The sequence below is a fragment of the Pteropus medius genome, unplaced genomic scaffold, assembly GCF_902729225.1.
Source record: "Pteropus medius unplaced genomic scaffold, Ma_sr-lr_union100, whole genome shotgun sequence".
In the NCBI taxonomy this organism is placed as follows: domain Eukaryota; kingdom Metazoa; phylum Chordata; class Mammalia; order Chiroptera; family Pteropodidae; genus Pteropus; species Pteropus medius.
Window position 1 is genome coordinate 20,926,433 of NW_024349797.1, and position 27,020 is coordinate 20,953,452.

Here is a 27,020-nt window from a genome sequence, read left to right on the forward strand (position 1 = left end):
GCTCCCCGCAGACTCAGGACTTCCAGGAGGGCAGGGCTGGGGGTGGAGGGGAGACCCAGAAGCAGGCTGGCACAAAGGAGCTGCCAGCAAGTGTTTGTAGAATGACTGAAGAAGCACCTCGCACCCAGCTCCAGGCTCACACCCTTGGGGCCAGGGTGAGCTGAGTAGCACCATGGTGACCCAAGAGTCAGTCATCCTTAGCATCTGAATGGAGGGCAGAAGGAGGACATCTTTCCCTGGGGTCTGCATTCCAGAGTAGAGAGCCGGGGTGGGTTAGGGGGCCCAGGGTCCCTCTGATCACAGACTCTTTTCTCTGTGCAGAGTTCATCCGGAGGGCTGAGAGCACCCCGCGGCCCACAGCACGTGCGCCCACCAAGGAGCCCAGCCGCCGCCCCACGGCCGCGCCACCCGCCCGCACCCCGCAGCCGGCACAGCCCACGCGGCGGCCTGGGGGCCGGAGGGGCGGCGGGCGGCGGCGGGGGCGACCGGGCACGATGGACGCTGCGCCCTCGAACGGCGCGGTGCGCCTGGTGCGCCCCGCGGGCCTGAGCCCGGGCCGCGGGCGCGTGGAGGTGTTCGCGGGCGGGCTCTGGGGCACTGTGTGTGACGACCGCTGGGATATCAAGGCCGCAGCGGTGGTGTGCCGCCAGCTGGGCTTTGCGCACGCCGTGCGAGCCACCAAGCGCGCCGAATTCGGTGAAGGCCGCGCGCTACCCATCCTGCTGGACGACGTGCGCTGCGTGGGCAGCGAGAAAACCCTGCTGGAGTGCGTGCACGCCGGCCTGGGCACCCACAACTGCGCCCACCAGGAGGACGCGGGCGTCGTGTGCAGCCACGAGGACCCCGACCTATAAGCGAACTTAGTCTGTCCGCTGGGCCGCTCCACCCTGTACACGCCAGGTGCTGGCACATGAGTCCAAGGGTAGAGGTGGCCCCTCACGCTGTGGACGGCGTGAAGTGTGTGCACAGTATTCGCTGTGTGTCCCTGCCCACGTGTCCTCCAGCCTGTGTCCAGGTCCAGCAGCTTGTGGGTATGTGGTCCTGGGCGGGGTGCATTGTCACCTCTGAGCACCACTAGGGACATAGTTTGGCCTTGGAACCGTGAGCTCTGAGGGCAACTACCCTTCAAGGACAAATGTGGCCCCTGGCTGCGTTTACAGAGGCACATACAGGGGACTGAGGGAGTGGACCAGGCCAGCCCTCCCACGGCTGCAGTGGGAGGCCCCAGACCAGCTGAGGAACGTGTGGCCTGAGTACTGTGGCCCAAAGTGCACAGACGAGTGGCCCAGCGGTCGGGGGTGCTGGGGAGAACAGGAAGGCATCCAGTGGGACAAAGAGCAGCCACTAGACCAATGAGTTCGAGGTAACCCATGGCCCGTGGTGGCCCCAGCAAGGGTCAGGCTGCCTGGGAGGAAGTGAGCCTGGGAAGGCCTGGCCGGGGGCACCAGGTGACCTCTGGGAGAGACCTCCCAGTCATCTTGGACCTCACGATCATGCTGAGCCCATGTGAGTGCTCTGGGGAGGGTGTTGGGCCACCCAACCCTAAGGCCTGACCCTCACTGCTCCCCAGGACAGATGCCACCTGGCACTGGCTGAGCAGAGCTCCCACTAAGCCATTCCCAGTACCCGGCCCCCAGTGAGTGGGGGATTTAGGGCTTCTCCACTTTCAAGGAGGTGTCGGGGCTACTGGGGCCACGTGTGCCATCTCCAGACCCATGCCTGCTCAGTGAAATCCCAGGGAACCCTCCCCTTCCTCTAGCCCCACCCGGGGCCACCCGGGCTGTGGGTCCAGCGAGACTACTGATGCTCTGTCACCCAGGACTGTGCCAACAACATGACCGTTTACACCCCTTCCAGCCTCTTCTCTCTGACCCGTGCCTCTGGCAGGGAGCTGGGGGCGGGTGTGGATGAGGCTGGGCGGGCAGCCTCCCTCCCGCTCACAGGCGGCAGTTCCTTTGCCCACCGAGGGCCCTGGCCCTGGCTTGTGCCACGCCTGTGGAGGGGCGTCAAGTCCGGCTGGGCTGTTTCTGCTGGGGGCCAGGGACAGTAAGCAGACTGTCGCTGGGCTGTGAGGACAGGACGTGGCTTGTGTCGGGCTGCGGGTGGGGCAGCCCAGCCCAGCGTGCGTCGTTCAGAGGGGAGCCGGCCCTCGGGGTGGCAGAGGAAACGGCTCCGTGAAGCTGCTCGCCGATGCTGAGTGTGGAGTCCAGCTGCAGGGTCACCCTGTCAGAGTCCTGCCTCCGCCCTGGGCCGGCATCGAGAGTCCCGGCCCTTTGGGCTCCTCTGGCCCTGCTGAGCCCCTCACGGAAGGCACGGTTGGCGTGGCCGTGGGTGCGGCCTCTGTGCTGGGCGCCGCCATAGGACCATGCGTTCAGCCTTCAGAATGGCCCCCCCCCTTTTGCAGGTGGGGAATCTAACAGGCACAGTGGTCAAATGTGTCAGTGGAGGGCTCGCAATTGGCGAGCAGAAAAACCAAGTCTGAACTCAAGCAGCCTAGCCTTACCGCCCGCCGGCGCCCTAACCACTGTGTCCCTGGCTCAAGGCGCAGCCAGGGGCGCCCACGATGGGCTGCCAGCCTGGCTGGGGAGCAGCTGATGGAGACCCCTGGGCCCCTCCTGCCTAGCGCATGGCCGTGCAGCCTCCCACTGCCTAGCGGGATCGACCGGGCACCTTCCCAGGGGAGGGAGATGCTGAGCAGCGTTAGGAAGCAGTGACTGTCCAGGCCGAAGTGCTCACTGTGCAGCTGGGGAAACGAGCCTGGGAGGCTGTATTCAGGCCTGTGGCCGCATAGGGCCAAGCCGAGACTAGAGCTCGGGGGAGCTGGAGTGGCCCCCAAGGCAGCACCGAGGCCTTACCCGGAAGAGGGACCAGAGGTGTCAGGCCCTCTGGCCCAGAGTCAGCGGATGGGTCAGATGGGTCGCAGCAGCCTCTGCCGCCTCTTCCTGGGCTCCTCCATGCCGCCCCACCCCCCAGACACTACTGCGCTCCCATTCCCCATTTCAGGGCCTGGAAGCCATGATACCACGAGGGGGGCCTGGGACATGGGAGGTGGGCCATCTCAGCACGGACAGCCTGCGGCCACCCTCTGAGGCCCTTGGCACCTTCCCACAAGTGGCTGAGTGGCGTAATCCAGCCCTCCATGGGGCCTTGAGTGTCTCTGCTGTTTGGGGGGGCAACCGGGTCAGTCCCCAGTCTCCTACAGTCCTCTGGACAGGGCTGGCCTCAGCCCGCTAGTCCTCCGGGCAGGGTGCTCCCCTCCTCAGCCCCCTAGCACATCACCCCTCAGGCTCCAAACAAGGCTTGGGCTGCGGCCCGACTCCTCAGAAGGAAGCTGACGGCTGTCTCACCACCGCTCCTGAGCAGTGATGAGTGGCATGGGTAGCTGACATTCGTCGAGTGCCTACGTGCGCTAGGCACGTTCTGAAGCTTTACCTCTTATTCACTCATTTAATCCTCATGTTAACGATGAGGCAGGTGCTGCCGTAACCCCTCATTCTACAGATGTGGAGGCTCAGGCCCAAGGAGATTTAGTTATTTGCTGAATGTCACACAGTCAATACTTAAAACCTGGTGGTCTGGAGCCCCAGCTGTGGGCTATGACACCGTGCTTCCTCAGAGGCCTGAATTTCGTGTTCGCCATTGTCAGGCCCCGTCAGATGGGTTCACAAGTCCAGGGAGGGGCAGAGCTGGGTACAGATTCCCCGTCCAGTATATTCTTTTGACTACGTTGCCTGTGGCCAGCTACTGAAGAAGCATTCACAAGTGACTGTCCCCGGTGTGGCCCAGTGCCCAGTGCTGCGTCTGTGGCACAGCCTCAGGTAACAACATCCAGGCCCCTGACTGGGCCTCATTTGTTCCTTGTTTAGCTGCATCTCTCCAGCCAGCCCCAGCTGGGCCAGAGCGCTAAGGAGCCACCTTTCTCTGGAGATACGAAAGGCCCCTTGTTCCTGACAGTCCTGCCAGTGGTTGAAGGCCAGCAAGCCAGCGGGCAACTCCAGTTCTGTAAGTCATCCCCATGTTCACACCTTGTAAATGTTTGACTGCCAGGTTAGAGACCAGGATTCCAGACTTGGCTGTGTGACCTTGGGGAGGTCACTTAACTTTTCTGAGCCTTACTAGAAAACAGGTAATCGGCAGGATTATTGGAAGAAAAAGAGGGGTAACATCTGCAAACATGTCCAGCTCATTCCAGGTCGCTTCCTGGACGGAATGCTCAAGTCAGTGGTGGCGGCGCACACACCGGCAGCTGCCGACTGCATAAGATAGGACAGGGAGGGGTGCACCACGTGGAGGGACCAGATGAGAGTGACCTGGGACAAATCCTCAAAATGGGGGGAAGATGAGCCTCTTCACGCTATCACGTAGAGGACGTCTTCTTGTGGGGACATCTGTCCTCTTGCCCCTACTAAGAAATAGCATTAATTGAGCACCTACTATATGCCAGGTGCCTCAGGTATGCTGGCTCATTTAATCCTCACGACAGCTCCGCAAGGCACCCTTTTTTCCAGAAGAGGGTGCAGGTCCCCAAGGAGGTTATGTAACTGGTCTTGCGTCCCATGTTCAGAGGGTGAGGTGGCTTTGAACCAAAGCCCCCTCCACAGAGTCTGATCTTTCTCCTTCTCTGGGCTACTGTACCTGTCCCCTGCCAGGCCACTCAAGTGAGGGCAGCCACTTCAGCGCCATCTCTTCTGCCTGCATCTCTCTCCACGATTCGTGCTGGGAAACCACTTCCTGTATGGAGTCGTCTACACTGCTAGTTCTCAGACAAGCAAAATCACACAAGCTGCCAGGTCCTGTCAGAGTTTTTGACTCAGAGTCTTGACAGGGCTGAGAATTTGCATCACGATACTGGGTGATGCTTATGTGCTGGCCTAGGGGACACACGTTGAGAACCATCATCTATCTATACTAGTGTCATCTGACAGAAATATAATATGAGCCACACTGGTAATTTAAGTTTTCTAGTAGCCCAGTTTAAAAAGTGAAAAGAAACAAGTGACATTAATTTTAATATATTTTATTTAAACCAACATATTCAAAAATCAATTTAACAGGTAATCAGTATAAATATGTCAATGAGATTTCTTTTACACCCTCTTTGTATTAAATTGATGTGATTCTCTGTTTATTTTACGCACAGCACATCTCAGTTTGGACAGAAACGCCAGGTTGAGCCATGGTCCCTCCTGTTGACCGGTGCCCCAGAGAATACTATGGAATACCTACTCGTTAGCTCTAGTTGGACAGGCTTGCGCTCACAGTTGGACCCTGAGGCTGCTCCATGCCTGCCTCACATGAGGCTCTGCTCTCCTTGCCCTCAAAGAACTATCTTTCGAGGTCCTCCCTTCAAATCTCTAACTCCTGCAGCCGTCATAGCCCAGGAGGGGCTGTCTGACCTCCCCACCTCCCGCTCCCTGCAGCAGGGCCAACGGGATGTCTCCTACGGGCGTCTGCGGCTGCTTCTCGCCACCACACGGGGGCGCGGTGACAAGCCACAGTCTTCCAGTCTTACCCCGAGGCCAGTCCAGGTCCCCGTTCCTGGAGGGACGCCCAGGCTGCCTTGGCCCCAGGACAGAAATTCTGTGTCCTCTGTTCAGAGTCCTCTTAAAGCTTGGTCTTCTCTGTCACCCCACAGTCCATACAGCCCTGACAGTCATGTTCTTGATGGGGTCTATCCCTGGCTACACCCAGGAAGCGGGTACATGGGCCTTCTCTGTTTTCCAGTCTGCAAACCTCCCCTGGACTGGTCCTACCAGTGGGCAGGGACGTGTTCTCTTTTCAGTAACCCAGCAGCATCTATCTTTGGGTATGCTCTCCCCAACCGGGAGGATCTTTATCTGGACTAGGAGTGGGTGCGCCCGGCCCTTCCTATCCACAGCTTTCACTCTGGGAGGCCTCCGAGTGTAGAACTGGGAACTAAAAAGCCCAGTACCGGCCTCTTCTGTCATACCTAGAAGGAGAAGCGGGTTATGCAAGGGAGGGAAGTCTTGGTTATGAGTTCAAGAATGCCTTTTGGCCACGCCGGTCACATTCCTCGCTTTCCCTAGAGGGCGACCGTACCCAGATTTTCACCCACTGCAACTCCTGCTCCTTTGGACCTAGGCCAACACCTCGGATAAGTCTTCCCTAGGTCTGGAAGGTCCCTGACTCAGGGAGAGCAGACTCGGGCTCAGCGGAGCACTCTCATTCGCAGACACAGGCCTCCCTGTGTCCCTGGGGTGCTGGTCACCTGCCCCGTGAGCCCCACTAGGCCGAGGAAACCATCTTTGGGGGTTGGGGGTTCCAGTAAGAGGTTTGGGAACAGCCGGTGTAACACAAGGATTTGGATGGGATGGGTTTTCCAGGAAGGTTTTAGAGAGAAACGAAGGGGCCGAGGTCCGCGCGCGGAGAAACGCCGTTATTTTGAGGAGGCAAAGGAGAAACTAGCCAGCAGGAGTTAGCGCCGCCGCCAGGATGGCAAGTGGGACGGAATCAGGGTTGCACCAGGACAATTCTAGGCCAGGCTTTGGTGGGCAGACTGAGGCAGAGCAGGGAAGGCAAGGGGCAGAGCAAGGCTCTCTGAAGCAAGAAAGCAAGGTTGGCCAGTGTGAAATCGTATGCTCTGGGCGGGGCCTGGGCTGGGGCGTTATTGGGGTTGGGGTGGAGCTTCAGGAGGCACTGGGAGGAGCGGGGGCGGGCCCCGGGAGCTGGAGGCGGAGGTGGAGACGTGGTTGGCGGGGACGGAGCGCCCTGGGAGGGGTCGGAGCCGGCGGGGGCGGAGCCGAGCGGCGGGGGCGGTGCTGGGTCGCGCCGGGCCTGGGGCCGAGGCGGCGCGCGGCGCTGACAGCTGAGTCGGCTCGCGGCCTCCCGCCCCCTCGGTGCCGGGCCCTGACCCCGGCCTGGCCGGCCCGGGAGCCATGAGCCCCGGGCTGCTGCTGCTCGGCAGCGCCGTCCTGGTCGCCTTCGGCCTCTGCTGCACCTTCGTGCACCGCGCTCGCAGCCGCTACGAGCACATCCCCGGGCCGCCGAGGCCCAGGTGGCTTGAGGTGGGGCGAGGGGGCCTGCACCTGGGGCGCTCGAATGGGGGGTCGGGGACCGCGTCCAAACCAGAGTCGGGGCCAGGGGTCCAGCCTCGCCTTTGCGCGCGACCGCTTGGAGACCGCGGCTGGGAGAGGGGCGCTAACTATTCTTAGTAACAAATTACTCACAGCCGCCGCAGCTGCTCGGCGCCCACCGCGCTCTGCTGGGCCCCGCAAACGTGATGGCAGCGACAACCCTGTTAGGTAGGCGCTATTGTTACCCCATCGTTCAGACGAGGAGACTGAGGCGCGCAGAGGCAAAGTCACCTGCCCAAGGTCACATCGTCGGTAAGCCTAGATTTAAACCCAGGTCAGCCTGGCTCTGAAGTGGGCACTCTTGACTTCGGGGACTTGGACGGGGTCACTCAATCTGGATTGCAACACACTGTACTTTGGTCACATTCCCTTTTGTGTTTCCGTCCTGGTATGTCCTGTCTGTCTTCTCTTTAGTGCTTCCATTCCGTCCTTGGCACACCCCCAACCTCCCTCCCCCTACCAGAAGCTTGCCTTTCTGAAGCCAAAATCAAATGTGTTGTTTCTCTGCTCCAAAGGCTTCCCATCACTTTAGAACTAAATCTCATTCTAAAGTCCACTCTGTGGCCAGCAAGGCCCCTGCTGAGCTGCCAGAACCTGACCGTACTGTCCTCTCCCCCGTTGCTTACTCCTGGCTTCCCCTAGTCAACCTGCACCCCTCTTCCCCAGCTGATTCTCTCATCTGGGGTCTTGCTGTTCCCTATCCTCCCTGTGTAAAGCCTGCCTAGCCCTAAACTCCTTATAGGGCCATCCCCCCCAAAGTTACCTTTTGTTCACCTGTTGACTGTTCACCTGTTGACTGTCTTCCGCTTTAGAATGTGAGCCCCGGAAGGGCAGGGACACTGTGCTGCTCGTGTACCCCAGCGCCTGGCACATTGCAGATGCTCAATAAATATTTGTTGAATGAACAAATGAATAAACAATGGTATTAGACACACTTTTTAAAACCTCAGGACCTGAACATTCTGGAAGGCACCCACCTCCAGCACAAGCCAGATGCCCTGGTATTAGAAGCCTGAATTCATATCTGGTGGGTTTGGGAAAGCTCTCTATGGCTGGTTACATAGGGAGGCAACTGTTGCTTCCTGCTGGCTCTCTGTCCTTCCAGACGCCCTCGCCCACCCTGGGGTCTTCCTGACCCCTTTGCCTTTGCTTAGCAGCTCTGCCTTCCACGCCACCTACATGGTTCTTCTCCCAGCCTTCCGGGCTTGGCTGAAATGCTAACTCCTCAGGGAGGTCCCACCTGCTTCCATGCCCAAATATACCATGTTCATTTTGTGAACTCTAAGTGATCCTAATGGCAATTGGGTCATTATTTGTGCAACTTGTTAAGTGTCTGTCTCTCTCATAAACCTGTGTCTGTCTCTCATTCACTGCTGTGTCCCCAGCATCTAGCAAAGCAGTGGCTGGTACATGCATAGTAGACACTCAATAAACAGTGATTCTGGTGGCTGGTGAAAACCCACAAGTTCCGTTAGATGCAGCGTCACCCTTCCAAGTCTTCAAACTGGCCATCGACAGCTTGGAATCGAATGACTTCTGTGCTTATTCTGATAGATCTCGTCACGACTTGGCCTTCTCATAGACCCAAGTGTTTCAAGCGCTGTAGACCCAGTCAGTCTCTGCGTCTTGAGAAGGAAGAACTTGTCAATCCCCTCTCTAGGCCCCTCTTGCCACATCTTTTTTATTTTTTCTTATTGCATTTAAAAAATAAATTTTGTGTGCCCATCCGAAGGGCATTCAAAACTTATTAATGAATAAGTTTTACTCTTTTGAAATATACAATACCGTGCTCTTTAGGGTAGTGACAGAGTTGTGCAAGCATCGCCACTAGTGCCAGAACATTTTCATCACCCCAAAAGAAACTCCGGACCTGTTAGTCGTCGCTTCTCATCTTCCCTCAACCCCCAGCCCTCGGCAACCACTAATCTACTTTCTCTCTGTAGATTTGCCTGTTCTCGACATTTCATATAAATGGAACCATACGACATGAGGCCTTCGTGTCTGGCTTCTTCCGGCATTATGTTTTCAAGGATTAGCGTGTGTCCACGTTTCTTTCCTTCATAGGCCTCAGTTTCCCCCCAGAGATAACACCGCAGAATCCACATGTGACCTACAGGTGTGGGCAGGAGGGCAGAGGCGTGGGAGGTGGCTGAATGTAATTACGGTTGGGCTCTTTGTTCCAAGGAGGTGAACTGAATGGTGCAGATGCAAAGAGATTTTGGATTAAAAATTGGTTGGCGGGCAAATATAAAAGCGCGCCAAATGAAATTTCTGGAACCTCTTCTAGCACAAATCAGATGCTATGGCATTCAAGGCCTGGGTCCCCAGACCATGAGTGGCAATACTGTGGTTGACAAGAAATCAATGCATTGAGTCTCCGGGAGTGGAGTTTACCCCTTGGTGCTTCAGAGCTTTACCAGCTGGCAGGCAAGGACCCCTCTGTCTTGCAAAGAGGCAGCTACTGTGCTCTGCCTGCCCACCACGGGGCCTTCATCCTCATTTTGCAGGAGTCGCCAAGATGCCCTCTTTTCCAGGATGCCCCAGTGCCCCACCTCTCTGTTCTTATTACAAACAACATCCTACTGCAACGATCCTGTAACAGCTGACAACTCACACCCCGCATTCGGATCTCACACCAAAACTTGCAGCTTCCTTATTTCTCTGTCGCTGCTCTAACCCTCTTCATCAGCTCCCACTCTCCCGGTAGTGTGTGGTGAATGTAAACTTAATGAAAAATCTCTCCCTCCCAGTGTTCATTTCTTTTGGAATAAGTTTTTCAAGTTCGACTCCTGGGCAGTGCTGGTTCTCCTCCCATTCTGACTTGCCAAGTCGCTGGGGGTGGGGCCTCTTCAACAAGTTCTGGGTGATCCCTGGCGATGGTGGAGGCCTGCTGCTGGCTCTATTGGGCAGTGCGTCCAGTGGACTTGGGGTGCCCAGCCACCCACTCTCCTCCTATCCTTCTGGCACGAGATACAACCTCGGCCCCTCACCCTCAGTTCTAGTGGGTAGCCCACGCCTTCGCCATTGAATGGGCTCCCTCCATCCCTCTGGGTGTCTCACAGTGGGCTCTCCAGATGAACTCTACTCCACTTATTGTCCACAGCTTTCTCTGTGCACAGGAAAGTGTGTATCACCACTGTGCCCACTGCAGTGTCATAGGGAACTGAGCGAGCCGGGGACCGGCTGGGCAGAGGGATTTTCACCCTCCCCTCCCTCCTGGGTGGCTCTGTCACATCCGGTCTACCACTAGGGGCATGCCAGGTGTCCTTCCCAGTTGCTGTGTTCTACCGTCTCATTCTATCATCCCTTACCTGCCTGTTTCTAACCTCAGGTCTTCCTGCCCCGCCTTTGCCTCCCGGGCACCCCCTGCAGGAGCTGGATGGAATGGGCTTTACTTCCCCTTCTTGCCTGGTGGTGGGGACCCCACACCACTCTATGCCCTTGGCCTTTTTGAGATGTCACACATCTTCCTCCCCAGGTGGCAGTGGACCCCAGTAGTCAGGACACAGGTGGGCCTAGGAGGCTGAGGAGGTTACAGATTCCTCTCATTCGGGTAACTCTAAGAACATTTCCTGAAAATGTGCAGCTTTGGGGAGTGACCATAGATCCTAGGTTATTCTAGAAATACGGCCAGGCATGTGTGGTGTCCATGGTCCATCTTTCTGCAGACGGAGCAGTAGAAGTTCAAGGCCATTCACCTTGAGTGCACTTCCCCACGCATCCGCTCGCCCCCTCTCGCAGCGTGCCTGCCTCCTCTCCAGCCCCGCACCGCCCCCGCACCCCTCCATCCACACTGTCAGACTTTATTCTCGCCTCCTACCTCCCCGAGCAAATGGCACCACCGGGAGAACTGCCTGTCAGGGCTTGGCCACTGCAGCTGCCCGCTTCTCTGCAGGGGCCCACGCACCCTTTCTGCTGGGACATGGGGCATCCTGGACAAGGACGGCCACCCCATGGCTCACGGACACCGCCCTGTCAATGCCCTCTCTCTCCCGCATCATCGCTTCGCTCTGGCCTCGTTTTGACATAATATGCCAAAAGAAACCAACCCCTCTCATTTCCTCCGCGCCACCCCTGTCTCTGCATCCCACAGCAACCCCCCGAGAAGCCCGTCTGTCTTTCAGGCCCCGTTCCTCACCCTGTTCTCTCTGCGAACTCCACCCACAGTTTCTGTCTATTCCGTCTACCTCGTCAAGGTCCCAGCGACCTCTGTGGAGCTAACGCATAGTCAGCGTTGGGTCCCCCTCTTGCCTGGCCCCTCAGCAGCCTGGGGCAGACCGACCCCTCTCTCCTTGAAGCCTTTCTCTGCAGAACCCACTGCCCTCTCTCCGGCCCTCCTCCGGCCTCCCGAAGCTCCTGCTCAGTCTCTGTAGCTGGTTGTCCCTTTGCTGCCTGTCCTTGGGTCTCTTCTCTGTCTACTCTCACCCCTTGTGGTCTAATCCAGGGCCGAGCTCCGGTGAGAGTCTGCCTGCCTGCTCCGCTTCCGTGTTAGATATCCCCGCCTACCTGACCTGTCCACAGCCACGCTCCCTTATTGAATCCACTTGTCTCAGGTCGGTCCCCAGAAAGCTCATCTTGAGACATGAGTTGAAGTGTAAGTAGTTTATGGGGAGGTGACCCCAGTGGGGGTGAGGAATTAGATAGAAAGAAGGTGAGAAAGCCAATAAAGCGAATGACCTCTGGGGGCACCTGGGGGCAGCCCCTGGGAACTCCAGGACCCATGTGGAGCACAGGCCACAGAGCTGCCCAGCGAGGTGGAGGAATCGGGGTCACTGGTGGGCTGCTCTGGGGGGTGCTCTAGGGGGTGCTGAGCTGGCGCTTCGGCCTCCCCTCCTGCAGGCAGAGCCCAGAGAGCCAGCCGTCTCCGTGCTGGCCTTCGGAAGCCTGCGACCTGCATGGCAGTGGGCAGGGGGAGGACGATGGGGTCTGCTGCCCCCAACCACCTCCTTCTTAGTCCTGTTCACCTTGGTTATGGCGCCTCCATCCATCCTCAAGCGGTCCAGGGTCATCCTTGACACCTCTCTCACTCAGCACATCCAAACGGTCAGCCAGTCCCATTGGCTCCGCCTTCGACGTGCATTGAGAATCTGACTCCTCACTCCACTGGTCCGAGCCCTCGTCACTTCTCACAGCCCTTCACTGGTGCCTCTACCAGCACTGCAGCAGCAAGAACGACCCATTTAAAACCCAAGTGGGTCCCCTCTCTGCTGTGCTCAAAACCCTCCAGTGGCCCATTTTACCGAGGTCAAAGCCAAAGTGTGGACGACAGCCCACGAGCCATCCATGTAGCACCCTGCTGCAGCCGCGAGGCCTTCCTTGAGCTTACCAAGCACACTCCCACCTCAGGACCTTTGCACCTGCTATTCCCTTTGCCTGGAATGCCCTTCCCCGAACTACCTGCATAGCCAGGTCCCTTGCTTCTCACAACTCCTGTGACACCTTCATAGAGGGCCGTCCCTGACCTGCCTGTGTAAAAAGGCAGCCCGCACGCCCACCCTCAGCTTGCCTCACCTCCCCGCTCTGACTTCTCTCCCATTACTCTCTGACTTCGTGTTTACTTACTTATCTACTCTGTCTTCCCCCAGGAGAATGAGTTCACTAACCCAGAAAACCCCAACTACCGTTCTGTTGTTACTCATTCTGGATGCTACAGTAAGTGAGCTTGACTGGAACAGAATCATGGAGCGGACGGGAAGTCATGAGTACCTTAGAGTGTGCCTCGAGGCGACACTAAAAGGCTCGTCGACCATCTGGTGATCACGCTGCAGACTTAGCGTGACCCAACCGTCCTGCGGTGAGAAGGACTGTGGGGCACCCTGGTACCAGCCGTACAACTGTGGACAGGTGACCTCACCTGTCCAGCCTCAGCGGCCCTACCTGTACAATGGGTTAATAATGGACCTCCCTCCAGGTGGTGTGGGGAGTCAGATGGGGAGAGGCTTGGCACAGCACCCCGCGTTGGGAAAGCGTCCAGCGAAGGTCGCGAGGTGATCCACACAATACTGTCGAGCGCCAGCCCCGACCTCTGGAGCAGGGACGTGGCTTTATTCCGCTCCATCTTCTCTCCAAGGAGGCCTCTGGAGCCGGCCAGATCCAGATTTGCATCCCACGTGGTGACCCTGAGCCAGTGCCATACCTCCTCGTGCCTCAGTCCTCTGTGAAGTGGGGCCAATAACGCCGACCTCACAGGGTCCTGGGGGGAAGGGGGCACTCTACTTGTGACTTCCGGCTTTACCTGTGACTTCCGGCGAGCTTACTGTTTCCCATTTCTTCCAGTTTCCTTCTAGGACACCTCCCCTACTTTTGGAAAAAGGATGAGGTTTGTGGCCGCGTGCTCCAAGATGTATTTTTGGATTGGTGGGTCCTAATTTGTCATTTGTTGCCCTTGCTCTAGTCTGGGTCCCTCATGGATCGGCTCCCCTGACCCAGGCCCTGTCTGGCACATGCCCTCCCTCCTCCCCTGTGGCCACTCCCACCCCGAGCTCTTCCTCCTCTCTGAATGGAGAGACAGACCAGGCTGGTTCGAAAGGCGAGCTCTGCCATTCGCCAGACCCGCGACCTTGGACCAGCCGTCTCTGAGCCTCAGTTTCCTCATCTGTAAACTGGGTGTGGGAGTGTGACTAGCTAAGAGTCCTTGTTTGGGGTGGAACTTTACACTTTCAAAGCATTTTCAATGACATGCTATCGCTTGATTCCCAGCACAACCTTTGGGGCAAAGGAGTGTGGCAACCCCATTTCGTGGAAGTGGAGGCTGAGGCCCAGTGGGGGCTGTGACTCAGCAGTGAGTCAGCTCGAGGCCCTTGGCGAGCCCGGTCCTGGGGTGGGATGCCCTGTTTCTCCAGCTGGGCCTGGGCTGGTGATTTTGACAGCCTCTTTCGGATCACTTTGGTTTCCAGGGCTAAGAAGTACGGACCCGTCGTGCGGGTCAACGTCTTCCACAAAACCTCGGTCATCGTCACAAGCCCAGAGTCAGTCAAGGTAGGAAGCAGCGTGATTTTCATGAGGAGAGCCCTCCGCTCCCCAAGGCAGGGGGCAGGAAACTTGGCCTGGGGGGAATCGTAGGAGAAAAGTTCAAGCCACACGCATTTGGGCTGGTTTTCTGAGGCTCCAAAAGGGAGTGGCATCTTTCTAACCACCTACTATTTGGGGGCTCCGAAGAGCAGGACTGTTTGATGTGGGCGGCGGGTGGGGACTTTACTGTTGGACTCATTTGGGTTGGGAGCCTTGCCCAACTGGTGCACATGTGCTCACCTCTTAGCCTCGGTGCCTTCATCTGCAAGGTGGGCTTATAACCCTCCTCAGGGCTATGAAGTGAATTAAGTATTGATCAATTTATTTAACAAGTAAAGGGTCAAAAGATGCTTAAACAGTGTTTACTTTGGACCATGCACTTTTCTATGTCCTTTACAATTATGAACCTGTGTAATGTCATAGGGGTAGGAACTCTTATTAGTCTCCGTTTTTGGAGATGAAGAAACCAAGACAGGTGGCATTAATTGGTCTGTAATGCGTGCAGGAAGGTGTCTACTGTGTAGGTACTAAGAATGGCCATCAGATTGTCTCTTTGGAAGTTAGCAGAACGGGGCTCAAGCCTGGGTTCAACTGGCTATGGGACCTCGGACAAGTTACTTCAACTCTCTGGGCCTCTGTTTCCTTGTTTGTAAGACAGGGATGATGCCTTTCTTACAGGTGATTATCAGAATGGGACTGAAGTGATGTATGTGAGCCATCTAGCCCACGCCTGGCACACAACAATCACTCAGTAAATAATGATGCTGTTATTCTTACAGCGGGTACTCAGATGATGTGTAGGGTGATTCTCTGCATGGAGGAGGGTATGGTGGCACAAAGAGGCATAAAATACAACTTAGGGTCCAGATCAGGAGACAAAATAAACAATTACGGTGTCTCTAACAGGAAGTTACAAATAATTTTATTTTAAAAAGTTTAATTTCAAATGCAGAAACAGTTTAAGACTTTTTAAAGCATGCTACCAAAAGCCATAAACAAAAACCTTCATGATGCTGAATGAGAAAAGCAGCAGAAAGGTATATATTAAGATGAATGACATCGATAGATATTAAAGTGTTAAACCAACCTTGCATTCCTGGTCGTGATACAGTTTGCTCCTGCGTACGTGGACACATGGATATGATCTGCTCATCTTTTGTTAAGAATTTTTGTTTCTATCTTTATTCTTTTCTTACAATGCCTTTGTCTGGTTTTGGTATCAGGTTAATAGACCTCAAAAGATGAGTTGGGAAATGGTTTCTGTCCTCTGTTTTCTGAAAGAGTTTGTATAGGAGTGATATTATTTCTTTCTTCAATGTTTGATAGAATTCACCAGTGAAGCCATTTGGACCTGGCATTTTTTTTGAGGGAAGTATTTTTTTGTTTTGTCTCAACTATGCATTCACTTTCTTTCATTGATATATGACCATCCAAATTTTCGGTTTTTTCTTTAGTTTGGTGTCTTTCAAGGAATTTGTCCATTTCTTCTAAATGGTTGAAATGACTGGAATAAAGCTGTCTACAGTATTTATTTATTATCTTTTTAATGTCTACCAGATCTGTGGTGATGTTCCTTCTTTCATTCTTGAGAATAGTAACTTGGGTTTTCTCTTCTTGATCAAGTTAGCAAAAGGTTTATCAGTCTTCATCTTCTCAAAGAACCAGCTTTTGTTTTATTGCTTTTCTCCATTGTTTGTCCATTTTCTATTTTATTGGTTTCTGCTCTTTATTATTTTCTTCCTCTACTCGTTTGGAGTTCAGTTTGTTCTTGTTCTTCTATTTTAAGATGAGAGCATAGATAATTCATTTTAGACTTTGTTTCTTTTCTGATACAAGCATTACAAACTGTATATTTCCCTGTAGGCACTAGCTTAGCACAAAGTGCCACACATTTCAATAGGTTGTGCTTTTACTTTCACTCGGTTCAAAATAATTTCTAACTTCTCTTGTGATTTTTTTCTTTGAACCACGAATTATTTAAATAAGTATAACTCAATTTCTAAACATTATGAGATTTTCCAGATATTTTCCTGTTATTGATTTCTAATTTAACTCTGTGAGACAAGACCAGAGAAAATACTGTTCACGATTTCAATCCTTTTCAATCTACTGCAGCTCGTTGTATGACCCGGCGTGTGGTCTGTTTTTATGAATGCGCATGGGCACTTAAAAAGAACATATATTCTGCAATTGCTGAACAGAGTGTCTTAGGAATATCGGTCAGGTCAAGCTGCTGACAGTGTTATGCGAATCTTCTAAACCCTTACTAATCTGTCTACATGTTCTAGCAGTTTCTGAGGGAGGCGTGCTAAGCTCTCCGATCACAATCAATCACGGATTCGTCTGTTTTTGCTTTCAGTCCTATCACTTTTGCTTCATGTATTTTAAAGTCGTGTTATTAGATCTGTGCCCATGTAGCGTTGTTATGTTGTTTAATGAATCGATTCTTTTATCTTCAGAAATGCCCCCATTTATCCTTGCTAATATTCTCTTTCCTGGCCTTTATTTTGTCTCATATTAATACAGCCATTCCGGCTGTCTCGTGCTTAGGGTCACGTGGTATATCTTTTTCTACTCTCTAGCTTCGAACCCACCTGAGTTTTTAAATTTAAAGTGGATTTCTTATAGATAGAATGTAGTTAGGCCTTGCTGTTTTACACAGTCTGACAATCTCTGCCTTTTAATCAAGGTGCTTAGGTCACTTACATTTAATGTAATCAGTAATAGGGTTAGCTTTATTATTTTTATTACTAATGTACTTATTGATAGGGTTTAAATCTACCATGCCGTTGTTTGTTTTTTGTTTGTCCCATCTATTGTTTGTTCCCTTTTCCTCCTTTCCTGCCTTCTTTTGGGTTGAGTATGTTTTAGTATCTCATTTTATCTTACTGGTTATCCTAGGGTTCATAGTATAATCTTTAACTTATATCAATTTATCTTCAAGTAATATCATATCACTTCATCTCTGTATACTTTTAGGATTTTCTCTTTATCACTGATTTCAGAAATTTGATTATGATCTGCCTTGGTGTGTGATCTCCCTTTTCTTTGTGTTAATTTTACGTCAGACTCTTGCAATTTCTTGGATACGTGGATGCCTCAAGCACATTTGCAGCATTCGTAATACATGTGTTATAGCTCTCGTCTGTGAATTTCATCGTCTCTGTTATTTCTGGGCCTGGTTATGGGTCAGAATTTCCTGCTCATCGGCACGTGTAGAGATTTTCTATCGCACACTGAATGTTGTGGACTGTACACTGCGGAGTGCTTGATTTTGTTTTATTCCTTTAAAGAGCACTGGGCTGCGTTCTGGCAGATGGTAAAGTTACTTGCAGATCAGCTCGATCCTTTCCAGATTTGTTTTAGGGCTTTTGTAGGGTCGATGTGGAGGAGACTTTCACAGTAGAGCTAGTTTAGCCCGACTACTAACAAGTGACCCTTCTGGGGCCTCTAATAAAGGCCTCATGTCTGAGGTTTAGCTGTGGCCAGTGGGGACTGGAACAATTCTTGGCCTGTGTAAGTTGTGAGAATTATTCAGCCTATGGGTATCCAGTCATTCTCCTTTTCTCAGAAGTTTTTTGTTTGTTTGTTTTTTACCCAGTCTTGTGGAAGTTCACTCTACACGTGCACAGATTGGTATTTGTCCAAAGACACAGGTTTGCGCACAAGAGCTCTTTGTCTGTACCGTTCCCTCCTCTCCGGAACTCTGCCTACACCTTCTAGCCTCCTGTGCTTGGACCCTGATCGCGGGCTCATCAGTTTGGAAAGGCCGCTGAGCTGTGTCTTTGTCCTGAAATTGGCTCTAGGCAGAAGGCTGGAGTGATCCTAGGTCATGCCGCGTGATTTTTTTTTTCCTTTTCTTCCTCTCAAGGTTCACGATCCTGCACTGCCTATTGTCCAGTGCCTAAAAACAGACATTTCGCACATTGTTGCTCGTATTTCTGGTTGTTCATGGCAGAAGGGCAAGTCTCTCGCCGTTATCCCTTCGCAGGCAGAGGTGTGCTGTCAGCGTGGACAGCCAGCGAAGGCAGCGAGGTGCTGGGGATGCCCTGCGCATCCCTCATGTCCCAGAGCCCCCGGCTCACTGGGCCATCAGAGGATCCCCAGCTTTGGGGACAGCAGGTCACGGGGACCCCTTGCTGTAAAGGACACCTGTCAGAGCCTGTGCTGAGGCTGCTGTGCCTCTGCGTGGGGATTCCTCAGATCAGGTTGCGAAGAGGCGGCACAGACCTTAGGGTGCTCGTGGATATTTGAGGGGGGCCTGGGAAGCCAGCCAGCCTTTACTGTGACATTTTTTGGCAGGAGAGGAGACCTGTGGGAGTGGGGTAGTGATGGAACTGGCTTACAAATGACAGTGTTTGGGTGGGGTCCCCAGGATGTGGATCATGACCCAAAGTCAGCTATTTCTGGGGGTTCTTTTCATCTGAACGATTGATATTAGACCCCTGGGAGCTAAGCTCACAGATACTAGCTGCCCCTGGGTTGACATACAGCAGAGATGTCACCTTCTGCTTCCCAGCACCCACAGGATAAAGCTCAGCATCCCCCAGGCCAGGCCCCTTAAGCCCCTGGCTGCCCCTCCCCACTCCACACGGCTCTGCCTGGATGCGCCAGGCGTCCGGGGGCTTCCCCTGCCTGCATCTCAGCGCTCTCTCCCCTCCCCCACAGCAAATTCCCTAGATTCAAGTCCTATGGCCACCATTTACCATATGCGTGACCTTGGGCCAGTTTTAAATCTTAGTGTCTTCATCTATATGGAAGACGAGCATAGAAGCACCACCCATGTCTTAGAGTTGACGGGGCATTTAATGAGCTGTAGGATGCTGACGTGCGCCTGGCGTGTCTGGAGCACCTGCTGTGTGTCAGGCACCGTAGCCAACATTTTCATTTAGAACTAACTTACTCTTCACGGTAACCCTACCAGGCAGGCACTCTCTCATCCCCATCTTGTAAGACTGGGAAACCGAGGCCAGAGGAGGGAGTAATTCATGCAGGCTCACGGAGTTGTTGGCCCACGGTGGAGCGAGGATGTTGAGCCCAGAGTCCGAGTCAAGCCAGCTGACCCCACAGCCTGAGCTGTAACCCCTGGGCTATACGGCCTCAAGAGCCGTTAGCTAATGTTACTGTTGTGCCATCCAGCTCTTGATGAGGAAGCCGACCCTTCCTCCAGGAAGCCTTCCTTGACTTCTACGGCTCGGTTGGCACAAACAGCACTGAATCGGTGCCGAGTGTCCCTCCTGTGTTCCCAGAGCCCTCCCTTAGGGCTTCTTCGCTTCTCTCCTCTGGTTTCAGAGCAGCCCGTGTCCTTTCTTGTTCTCGCCACTTTGGAAGGTGGTGAGGTTGGGGTCCTGAGGTGAGTGTTAGGGTGATGGGACCCCCTGCACCCCCTCCCGCTGTGGTCACAGGAAAATCACTTTGCCCCTCTGCACCCTGCTTTCCTTATCCCTGAATGGGATGGCGATGCTTGAAGACGGGCCTTCTGGAGGGTCAGGCGAGGCCACACATGCGAAGTGTCCACAGTGCAGCCGACGCTCGGTTCAGGGTGATTATTTGGGGGCCTGTTGCACAAGAGTCAAGAGAACTGTGAGTCCTTCGCAGCCTCTCGCGGACATCCGAGCTCACGTGGGTTTTTTGGGGCTATTTAGAAGTTCCTGATGTCCACCAAGTATAACAAGGACTCCAAGATGTACCATGCGATCCAGACGGTGTTCGGCGAGCGGTAAGCTGTGGCCCGGGCTGTGAGCAGAGGGCCCCGGGCTCCAGGCCGCTGGCGTGGCGCTAGGGCCCGGGGCCCTGGCTGCCGGGCCCGCCACACATTCCCCATACATGGTGGCCTTCTCCGCTTTCCCCTCAGATGGCAGATGGGAGTGCGGGGGTCGCTGAGGTCGGGGCACATGATCACCCCATTTCTTTTTCATTTACTTTTTTATTTTCATCAGGGTAAAATTCACATACCGTAAAACTCACCATTTTAAGCACTTTGGAGGTACCATTCAGTGGCATTTGGTACATTCACGATGTGGTGTAACCATCACCACTGTCTAGCTCGTCACCTCCAGAGGTGACCTATACCATCAAGCAGTCAGTCCCCATTCCCAAACCCTGTTTTTCTCATCAAGTGTTTGTGTCCCCCGCAGACTGTTTGGCCAAGGCTTGCTGTCTGAATGTGACTACGAGCGCTGGCACAAGCAGCGGAAGGTCATGGATCTGGCCTTCAGCCGCAGGTGAGTGTGGCCAGCGAGGGCGGCGGGTCTTGGCCAGGAGGCTGCACAGGGACAGGCTGGGAACGGGGGTCTATTGGATGGGGCCTTATCAGGGAGAAAGGACAGGAAAGAACACTTTAGTGGTCAGAGAGAGTGAGACAGGCCGGCCAGTGGGACGCGAGGCTGAGAGAGGTCCCCACACTGTTTGTGAACATCAAGGGCTAGGTGACAGTGATGCCTGGAGGTATGGGGTCCCTGTCCCCCTGGAAATCCCCTGGCTCAGAACTCATCACTCCTCATCTGGACTTTTTTATTTGAGTTACTACAGTTTTCATTTTGAGATAACATTTTATTTTTAAAATAACTTTTATTGAGCTATAATTCACATACCTTACGATACACCCATTTACAGGGTAGAATTTAAGCGTTTTAAATTTATTCACAAAGTTGTACAACCATCACCGTAGTCAATTTTAGAGCGTTTTCATCACCCCCCAAAAGCAGTCACCCTTCATTTCCTCTCTCTGTCCCCAGTGCCTGGCAACCACTAATTTACAGTCTGTATCTATGAATTCTCACATTCTAGACATTTCTTATAAATGAAATCATATATGGTTTTTTGTGCCTGGCTTCTTTCACTTAGCATAATGTTTTCGAGGTTCATCCATGTTACAGGATGTATCAGAAATTCATTCCTTTTTATTTCCAAATAAAATTGCATCGTGTGGACATCCCACTGTTCGTTTACCCATTCATTAGTTGACGGTTGGTCGAGGCGTTTCCACATTTTTACTGTCATGAATAATGCTGCTCTAAACAGTCGTGTACAAGTTTGTGAGTGGACCTGTGTTTCCAGTTCCCTGGGCGTATGCCTAGGAGTGGGTGGCTGGGTCATATGGTTTGCAATTTTGAGGAAAGTAATCTTTTCTTTTGATGTAATTTCAAATTTACAGAAAAATTGCCAGAATAGTCTAAGGGACTCCTGTATATCTCTTACCCAGATTCACGGACTTGTTTATTGTTTAAATCACCATTTGCTTTATCATTTTTTCTCTCTGTGTATATATAAATATATTTACCATTTTCTCTGTGTGTACATACATATATGTATTTTTTTTTAGTATAGTGCATATTTTTAAAAAAATCATTTGAGAGTAAGTTTTGAGAGTAAGTTGGGGGCATTGTGATCCCTTCCCTTAAATAATTTTGTGTGTATTTCCTGAGAACAAGGACATTCTCTGACATGACTACAGTTCAGTTATCAAAATGAGGAAGTTTAACATTAATCCAATACTGTTATCTAATATTCAGTCTATATTTAAATTTTGTTGTTTTTTGGGCAATTACAGCTGGTTTTTTTCCTCATATAGGGTCCAATCCAGGTTCATGTATTACATTTCATTACCATGTCTCTTTCTCCTGCATTCTAGAATAGTTCGTAGTCTTTCCTTGACCTTCTTGACCTTAAGATTACAGGCCAGTTTTGTTGAATGTCCTTCAATTTAAGTTCGTAGGCTGTTTCTGTGTGATTACATCCAACTTACCCTTTTTGGTGGAAAGGGCACAGAGGGGATGTTGTGTCTCCCTCGCAGCATCATATTGGGAGGCATATGCTATCAATTTGTTCAATTGCCGAAGTTGTTAACTTCCCTCGCTTGGTTAAGGCCGTGTCCTCCAGCTTTCTCCACTGAGAAGTTGCCACTTAGTATGTAACCTGTGGGTGAATACAGATACATCCTCACCTGACTTTCATCACGGCCTCCTCCCTGGCCTCCCTGCCTCCTGCCTCCCTCATCTGGTGCATCCACCTCACTGTCCTGGAAAGATCTTGCTAAAACTCAGATCTGGCCGCATCACTCCCCTGTCCTGAAGCCTTCAATGGGTCCCTATTATCTGAAAGCTGAAGGTCAGACCCTACCCACCTTTAGTCCCCTCCAGCCTTTGTGCCTTCTCTTCTCCACTGGGTTCTTCCTGGTGTCTCTGCCTATGTTCCTAGAATCCCTTCTGCCTTCTGTGCTCCCAAGGGAACACTGTGCCTTTTTTTTTTAATACCCAGCTAAGATGTCACTGCTTAGAGAAATTATTCCCTGACCTTCCAAGGCTGAGTTATGTTCTTGTCATGCCCACTGCAGTGATTCTCATTCACATCCACCTCTCTTACTAGACCTCAGGTTTCTGAAGGCAGACGATACACTCTGTCCCTGGACCCTGCACCTAGCATAGCACCAGGCACTGTGAAAGCCCTCCAGGAGTGCCCATAGAGTGAATGAATACATTAATAAAATAATGAATTGAAATAGTCTTGGACTTACTGCAGAGCTTCCAGGAGTGAGAACGAGAAGGAATAGATTAGAAAGAAGCGTTTATTTCATAAAAACTTGCTGCACCAAGAGCCAGGGTTACGAAGGCCAGCCAAGGCGGCATGGTTCCTGCCCTCAGAAAGCTCTGAAGTTATCCGAGGACATGGATTCTAACCAGAGGACCACCCACAGTGCTCCCGACTTAAACACCAGTGGCGTCGTCTGGGCGCGCCCATTCCGGCACACGGGACCTTGCGTTCGAACAGCGCTTCACGTCCTATTAAGTGCTTTCACAGACATTTTTATTTTTCAAAATTAATTGTGGTTAAGATACACGTAACGTAAAATACGCTGTCTTGCCCATTCTGAGCCGTACTGTTCAGTGGTCTCAAGTATGGTCACATCGTTGTGCGACCGTCCCCACACCTTTTTATTTTTCATTTTCACAATAAGGTAGTTATCGAAGAGATGACTCTTGCATTGGAAATGCAAAATTCACAAAGTTTATGAAAAAAGATTTGGAAGATGCCTGTGTTTATGAAAGTGTTTTGACTCTTGCTGAATTCTAATTCATTAATGAAGAGAGAAAAAAGACCCATTGGTGAGTTTCATCTCTAGCCATTATCCACTAGAATAGCATTATATACTTTAAATAACATTGGGAGAGTAAATTGCCAGTTTCTGGTCTTTCAGATATTATTTTTATTGAGAGACCTTGGTCCAGTCATTTTCATAAAAGACAAGGGGGGTGGGATTTTACTGTATCACTAACGCTCTGGCCCAAAGTTTGTACTTACAATAGCTGCAGGAGATTCAGTGTTGTTATGGTAACCAGCCACGTGCTATGCAAACAGTCAACTTGAATGCGATTGAAAAAGAAAAAAGACAATTACAAAGAATCTTGCAAATAAATATGTACTTGCAAACCATATAAGTGCTACGAAGAAAAAGTCAGGGGTGCCATGGGAGCACGTAATGGGCCTACGTGGGGCTCGGAAGACATTTCCCCGAGGAGGCGGCTTTTCGGTGTCCATCTGGAGAGTGGGCAGGTGTTAAGGTGGTAATGGGGCATGAGGATGGAGGCTGGCAGGGAGGAGAGCTCCGGGCAGAGGGGACAGCATGTGCAAAGGCCCGGAGGTGGGAAGCAGCGTTGTGCTTTGAAAGAGCTAAAAGACCATTTTAATAGGAAGGCAATGCTGCAGGCGGGAGTCAGCAAGGGACGGGGTCTGCCCCCCGGGCCCAAGTGAGAACGTTTGCCTCCCTCCTAAGAGTGACAGAGCACGTCAAAGTGTTTTAGGTTGGTAAGGGACCAGAGCAGAGTGGTGACCTGGGCCACAGGGGATAAGCGGGGTGGGGATCAGTAGCAGTGAGCACTGAGAATTCCTAAGAGTTTAGACTTGTCATCAAGCACAGAGGTGTGGGGTCCTGCGCGAGACCCGGAAGTCGAGCAGGGCTGCTGGAAAGGCAACGAAGAGCTGATTTTCTTTTCTAATTGAAACACTTGCTCTGTTTTCTCTTCTCCCGTTTTTTTCTTTTGAATGCTTGAAAACACTTTTTATTTAGAAACAATTTCAAATTTCTAGACAAGTTTCTAGACAAGAGTAAGAATAAGAGGAAGAACACCCCTATATTCTTTACCCAGATTGTTAACATGAAAAATTGCTTTTAATTTCAAAAGCAGCATTTTCTGTTAGTTAATATTTCTAATTATATTAGAAATATGTAATGTTCAAAGTTGCAGTCTTCCCCCTTCCCACTCCCTCAGGGGTACCGTTTTTGTGAGTTTGGAGCACATCCTTCCATATCTCTTTCTGAGCTCTATGCCTGACAGATGAGCTGGGTAGATGTCCTGGGGCAGAGGGCTCTGTGGGTTGAGTGCTCTGGGTCTGAGGACTAATTTCCATGAAGGATTGGGCACTGTGATTGCTCAAGACAGGGCATGAAATGGGAAAACAAAAGGCTGCAGATGGCAGCCCTGGGCAGAGCAGGTAAGGAGAGCGGGCAGTGCCAGCGGAGAAGTTGGAGAGGGACCTTCATGGGCTCTGGAGGTCCCAGAGGCCTTTCTTTCCTTCCTTCCTGCTGTCCTCTGGGGTTTCTACACAGCCACATCCCCTTGAGCTCAGAATTCAGGGACCCAGTGGCCGATGGAGGACCCAAGGAACCATTAGGACAAGGGCAAAGGGACAATGGCCATCCTGAGTGGAGGGGAATGGTGAAACCCCAGGGTTTAGTTTGATTACTACAACCCCAACATGTAAGCTGAGCCTCCAGGGGAGACCAGAAAGGCTGGGAGGGGCCACCACTGCCACTCTGTACGCTGGCCTCCTCCCAGAGAGTGGGGCACAGAGCAGCTGCAGCCCTAGGCCAGTCCCGGTGGCCACTGATTTGTGTGCTTTTCATCAGCTCTTTGGTTAGCTTGATGGAAACATTCAACGAGAAGGCGGAGCAGCTGGTGGAGATTCTGGAAGGCAAGGCGGATGGGCAGACCCCGGTGTCCATGCAGGAAATGCTGACCTGCACCACCATTGACATCCTGGCCAAGGTGACGCGCGGATGGCAGGGCGCGGGGTGGCGGGGGCTGTGCCACGCGGGGCGGCGGGCTCTTCTTCCTTCCTCCTGCCCTGTCCCTGCTGTTCTTCCCTCCCTCGGAGCTACCCCATGTCAGCCCCTTCTCTGAGCCGAGAGCTTCACACCTCCTTGAAAATTCAAAACGACCTGGAATGAGGTTGGAGCCACAAACTCATTCTCTAAAAACGGACGCTAAGAGGTGTGGGGACTGGCCTGTGGCCCGTCGGGGGCAGGGCAGGACCGGACCTCAAGTCTGCCTGAATCCCAGCTCAAAGCCCACCTCCACCGGGTAATGGCTTGGCTTTTCACCCTGGCAGACCCGGCGGTGGCCCAGATGACCCGAAACCCAGGTAAAGGCAGGTCAGCTAGAGCACAGGGACAGTGAACGCAGTCACTGTTATTCGAGGATTCACTGGGAAGCTGGGTATAGAATGGACCCCCAAGGCAGGCTGCCTTTTAGGGGAGATGTATCTTGTCAAGGAAGGAGGCCGAGGTTTATCGAGTAGCTACTATGTGCTACTTAACCCTCAGCACATTCAGCGGGCTCGGAGTTACCATGGTTCAGTCTGAGGAGTCGATGACATGACACAAGTCAGACTCAGGGTCCGGGTCTCTAAATGGCGCCAGGCACTGCCCTGGGTCTTTGGTCTTCTCACACCCTGGGTGCGACCCCGCCCTCCTCTCTTCCCAGGCAGCCTTTGGGTTGGAGACCAGCATGCTGCTGGGTGCCCAGAAGCCTCTGTCCGGGAAAGTGAAGCGGATCCTGGAGGGTATCAGCGCGTCCCGCAACACTCTGGCGAAGGTATGGCCTCCGCGCCCCTCCTGGTGACCAGCCACTCGCTGGAGCCCCTCCTCCAGTGATTTTTTTCAGAATGAGTTTTGAGCTCTGCTATGTATGTCCCATGTGACTCCTGAATCACTTGGGGTTTGCACACACTGCCCGAAGTAGAGGCTCTGAATGAAAGTAGTTTAAGCAGGTTATTAGGAATCACTCGTTCTCTCGTGTAAAGTGACCCCTGAAGCAGGCCATCTAGGGTGGCTGTGATGGCTCCACAATGTCAGATAGATGTTCCTGGATTTTTCTTGTGTTCCGCTGTCTCCGGCACGTCACCTCATTGTCATAAGATGGCAGCTGCGGCTCCAGCTATTCCCTCCTTGTTCCGGGCTTGAAGGAGGAAGAAGGGAGAAAGGTGGTACTTGAATTGATTCTCAGAAAGAGGCCCAGGGCCCCTCCCGTTCCCTGGAACCTCAGCCTCTGAGTTTGCGGTCCTCGGATGCCACCCGTCCTTTCGGCTCTCGGTCCCACCCCCCTTCCCTCTGGCAGTGTTTCCTCCTGCACTCCAAACCTAACCACCTCCATCCTTCGGGGATCCCTGCTTGTTTTCTAGTGCATCCTGGATGCTGTAAGGCATCTTTCCCGTCATTTCTAGAGATTTGGTGCAGGAAGCGGAAGCCGAGGACGCTTGGGCTTAGCCCGCCTTCTCGCCCCAGTTTCCCCCGCTGTTTTACCTTTTCTCGAACTCTCTGGCGTTCTTCCGGCCTCCGAGCTTGCCAGTGCTGCTGTGGTTTTCCGAAGTCCTTCTGGAGCTGGGGGGGGAGGGGCGAGGGACGCGTGCGGTTCGCTGGACCGCCCTGAGCTGCGACTCTCGTCTAGTTCATGCCGGGGAAGTGGAAGCAGCTGCGCGAGATCCGGGAGAGCATCCGCTTCCTGCGCCAGGTTGGCAAGGACTGGGTGCAGCGCCGCCGGGAGGCCCTCAAGAGGGGGGAGGACGTCCCCGCCGACATCCTCACGCAGATCCTCAAAGGTGCGGCTCCGACCCGTCAGAGCGACCGGTCACGGCTGA

General features: G+C 52.8%; 2 protein-coding genes across 3 annotated transcripts in view; both read left to right on the forward strand.

The window, feature by feature from the left end:
• The window catches only part of HHIPL1 (HHIP like 1), a 26,115-nt gene extending 24,259 nt beyond the window's left edge, over nucleotides 1–1,856 (forward strand). Inside the window, exon 9 of the mRNA XM_039884357.1 lies at nucleotides 322–1,856. Coding sequence (XP_039740291.1) covers nucleotides 322–854 — 533 coding nt within the window. The 3' untranslated portion in view covers nucleotides 855–1,856. The remainder of the gene's footprint in view (nucleotides 1–321) is intronic.
• A 4,925-nt stretch (nucleotides 1,857–6,781) lies between these two features.
• CYP46A1 (cytochrome P450 family 46 subfamily A member 1) overlaps nucleotides 6,782–27,020 on the forward strand; it is a 32,353-nt gene continuing 12,114 nt past the window's right edge. Inside the window, exons 1-8 of one of the 2 annotated variants that reach the window (XM_039884199.1) lie at nucleotides 6,782–7,015; nucleotides 13,371–13,451; nucleotides 13,991–14,072; nucleotides 19,751–19,824; nucleotides 20,243–20,329; nucleotides 25,012–25,150; nucleotides 25,868–25,978; nucleotides 26,831–26,981. In XM_039884199.1, the coding sequence (XP_039740133.1) occupies nucleotides 6,897–7,015; nucleotides 13,371–13,451; nucleotides 13,991–14,072; nucleotides 19,751–19,824; nucleotides 20,243–20,329; nucleotides 25,012–25,150; nucleotides 25,868–25,978; nucleotides 26,831–26,981 (844 nt within the window). In that variant the 5' untranslated portion in view covers nucleotides 6,782–6,896. The remainder of the gene's footprint in view (nucleotides 7,016–13,370; nucleotides 13,452–13,990; nucleotides 14,073–19,750; nucleotides 19,825–20,242; nucleotides 20,330–25,011; nucleotides 25,151–25,867; nucleotides 25,979–26,830; nucleotides 26,982–27,020) is intronic. The other variant, XM_039884198.1, reaches the window with a different exon arrangement.